The sequence below is a fragment of the Suricata suricatta genome, chromosome 8 (genome assembly GCF_006229205.1).
Source record: "Suricata suricatta isolate VVHF042 chromosome 8, meerkat_22Aug2017_6uvM2_HiC, whole genome shotgun sequence".
NCBI classification, from domain to species: Eukaryota; Metazoa; Chordata; class Mammalia; order Carnivora; family Herpestidae; genus Suricata; species Suricata suricatta.
Genome location: NC_043707.1, coordinates 32,241,005 through 32,244,663, shown reverse-complemented (window position 1 = coordinate 32,244,663; position 3,659 = coordinate 32,241,005). Strand labels below are relative to the sequence as shown.

Sequence of the window (3,659 nt, the reverse complement as noted above, 5' to 3'; positions counted from 1 at the left end):
GTGAGTGGTGGAAGACACAACTGGGAGAATCCTAACACCCAGGAGTCACTGTGTCCCACCTTGGGAAGAAGACTTTGTTATCCCCTTTTTAAGAGGAAACTGAATGCCAAAGAAGCTACCTCTTCAAGGTCTCACAGGCAGGAGGCAGCAGAGTGAGGATCCAAGCTCAGGTCTGACTTCCAAGCCTTGAGGGGCATCTGCTGAAATGTACTCAATGTGGTCCGGGTCTCTAGCTGAGCCAGGAAGGAAATGCGTCAAGCCACAGCTCTTGCCAGCACATCACCGAGGCACGCAGGTGAGATCCGTACAACCTCTGGTGGGCCCGCAGACACCAGGAAGTCCTCCCCTCCGGTCTCACACCAGGTCCAACAAGACAAGAACAGTCCTAGGCACACAGGGAGCCTTGCTGGCCAAACACGGCCTCTTCAAGCTGGCCACTCCCCCAAATCTCCGGCTGCCAGCACCTTAGGAGATACCTCCCACCACCCTGTGTGGCTCCAGTCCTGCTGGCTGGTGGCCCCTGGAGCCAACGACAGAGCACGGTCTGTGCACCTTGCCAACGAACCACCTCCTTGTTGTACCTTCCTCCAGCTTATCAGAAAACCTCATTTGCATGGTCCAGACCTGAACCTGAGCCACAGCAGGACCTCTAGGGGAGGGGGAGGTGCTCTGGCAAACCTCTGAGGTAATTCCTACTCGCCAGGTCCAGGGGCAGAGGGAGTTTCTGCAGGCTAGGGTGAGCTGCAGATGTTGGCAGCCGTGGTGTCCCTGTGGGGGGCTCCTGGCGCTGTTGACCTCTAGTAGGGTCGAGCCCAGGGGGCATGGTAGGAGTCCCTGGAAGTCAGGGGCCCAATTCCATCTCTGCCACTAAATCCCTCTTTCTGACCTCAGACCAAACCCCTGCTTGGCACAAGTTACTGACCTCTCAGGATTGTACGCAAAGGATGCTGCTGTTCACAAGGCAGAACGCCCCTCACGAAGGGGTGCAGAAGGGACAGGCACAGTGGCCAATTCTGCAGGCAGCTCACGTGGCTGCTAAGCCTGTTTCCCTGCTGCCATCTCCACCACTGGGGTAGTAAAGACGGGATGAGGCGATGCCTGGCAGTCACACAGGTGCTGGGGCGCTTCCTTCCAGCACTGAAATCCTGAGACTGTCACCAGCAAGGGGCACCTGGAGGGCAGGGAGGTACGGTGTTGCTGCTGTCCTGCTCAGGACCGTGGACGGCATCCTGGCCACTCTGGCTTGAGTCCTGCCATAGTTGGGTTAAGGGAGGGGAGGAGCTGGCCCTGTCCTAAGGTCTCTCCTAGCTCAGAGGCCCAGAGACCAGTCCCCACACCCTGCTGGGTACCACCTGAACCTTGTGGGGCAGACCTGCCTGACAGCAACATCATGTCCTGCTGGGTGAAAATGGCCCCAGCACAGGGGCCCAAAAATGGATCACAGAACAAGGGTTACGATAATGTCAAGTTTAATCTGCCAAATATACAAGTTGGACTTGCGGAGCATGTTCTGCCTGGGTACTGCACAGTAAACAAAGGTTTCTTGAAATGATCAATGGGCAAGGTTGAGAATGGGCCCTGGCTCTGGCCAGAAGGGCGGGAATGGGGCAGGGAAGGGCAGAGGGGCCTGGCTGGGGATGAGCCGTGACCCTCAGGGACTCTGGGCCACGGGCTCCTGGACGACAGCCCCTCGGAGTGAGCACCCAGGCAACACAGACCAGGGCCAGCTGTTACAAACTCATCAGCAGCCGACCCTCTGTACGACCAGCCCCTACTGTGCAATCTACGGGACAAACGGAAGCTCTTCTGACCCCACCTCCCAGGCTCCCCCAACAAGAGTTCTGAATTCTAAAAACAGCAAAAACATTCGAATGGTTACATATGAAATGCTGTCCCGCATCTTTCTGTCTCAAAGATGGCAGCTGCCCCTTCCCCCAGCACCCCCCACCATCCCCCCAAACGATTTCTGTGCCAAGATGAAAAGGAGGCCCCAGGCCAGGGTGGGGGCTCCTTGCCGTGAGGGGCTGCTGCAGCGGCGCCAGGGCAGGGTGGGCGAGACGTGGTAGAGGTCCTGGCAGAGCGGCCCAGGTCCTGGGTGCCTCCTCCCACAGGCCGTGCTACTTATTCAGGGACAGCGACTGCACTCGCTTTCCTGACAAGGTCGCGTCGTCTTTTGCTGAGGGCAGGAAGGGAAGGGCTGGTGTTAATACAAGACCCCCGCCCCTGCGCACACACACCCCCCCGCACCCCAGAAGCACTGCCCTGGAGGGCCCAGAGACTGCAGAACACACACTGGGCAACGGGCTCAGCTGGCAGAGGGGGAACAGACCCGGAAGGATTCCTGTGGGAGCCACTGTCTCGCCAAGTTAGGTTGGCTGCCACTGACACAGTCCCCACAACCCACAAGCTACTGGCAAAGAGAAACTTCTTACCCCACCCAGAGGCAGAACTCCATAATTACAGCCTCTCTCGTGGGGGCGAAACCTCTAATCAGCAACAACACGTGAGATCCGCCCCTGCCTGGGCTTTGCGAAACAAGAGCAAGAGGTGGGGTGGCAGGCTACCTCCAGGGTAGGGACAACCCTGGGGCAACTCATTTCCCGATCTAGGCCTCAGTTTCCCCATGATCTGGTGAGGAGGAGGACAGCAGATCCCTAAGGGCTCTTGTGGCCCCGCATGACACCAGGACACAGGTCATGAGTCAAATGCTCCTATAAACCAGACCAACTCCCCGTAGCCATCCTGGCTGAGAGGAAGGCCCCACTCTGATCCCACTGGAGGGAAGGTGTGAGAGAAGAGGGACAGCTGGGCCTGGATCGGGAGATCCAGCCCTGCCCTGCTGCACCCTCTCAAGCCCCTCAGCTAGACAGTGGTCCCTGAGGTAGCTCTCCCAGCCACACCAGGCACCAGATACCTCAGTGGGACCTTCCAGCCTTGAAGGTCTGCCTTAGGTGCATCCTTGCAGCTTCTGTCAGATGCTGTGGACAGTGCTCTGTTTAGATCCAAACCCTCATCTGACTCCCAGCTGCTGCTGAGCCCTCCCAGCACCCCAGGTTGGGGCAAAAATGCCCACCGACGGTGAGAAAGATAAGTGCATTTACACACAGGCTGACCCTCTACCAGCAACCCAACCCCACCCCATTTTACAAGGACACTGAAGCGCAGGGTTTACTGGCAGCCACACCAGCAGCTCAGGACTTACCTTTCCTCTCTTCTTCTTTCTTCCTGGCAGCCTCTTCCCGCTGTTTCCGGATGATCGCCAGCCGGGCAAGGTCAGCTTTGGCTTGCTCTGTCTTCCCAGCTAAATGCATTTTCATGTAACGTTCTTTTGCTTTCTGCTTCTCAATTTCTTCTCTGTTTGGATAAAATGGTGTCATAAGGGCTATCTTCCCCACCATTATCAGCCAAGCTGGAGGTGGGAGCCAGAATAAAAGCCAAGTACTCGGGAACGGAGCCCAAATGGAGGCGGCTGCCCTGGCTCTGCATGCCCTGTCCCTGATGGACACTCACCACACAAACAAGCAAAGGGACAGGACTGGACTTCTCAGGGGGCTGGAGGAAGTTCAAGAGGTGTACCAGCTTCCCCAGACACATAACATAGGATGGGGGTGAACTCAGCACACAGTGAACAACTGGCGGGGGGGGGGGGGGGGGGGGGG

General features: G+C 57.6%; 1 protein-coding gene across 1 annotated transcript in view; it reads right to left on the bottom strand.

Moving 5' to 3' along the window:
• Positions 1–1,452: 1,452 nt before the first annotated feature.
• PDAP1 (PDGFA associated protein 1) overlaps positions 1,453–3,659 on the bottom strand; it is an 11,423-nt gene continuing 9,216 nt past the window's right edge. Inside the window, exons 6-7 of the mRNA XM_029945744.1 lie at positions 3,203–3,354; positions 1,453–2,176 (exon numbers count right to left, since the gene is read on the bottom strand). Of these exons, the coding sequence (XP_029801604.1) occupies positions 2,118–2,176; positions 3,203–3,354 (211 nt within the window). The 3' untranslated portion in view covers positions 1,453–2,117. The remainder of the gene's footprint in view (positions 2,177–3,202; positions 3,355–3,659) is intronic.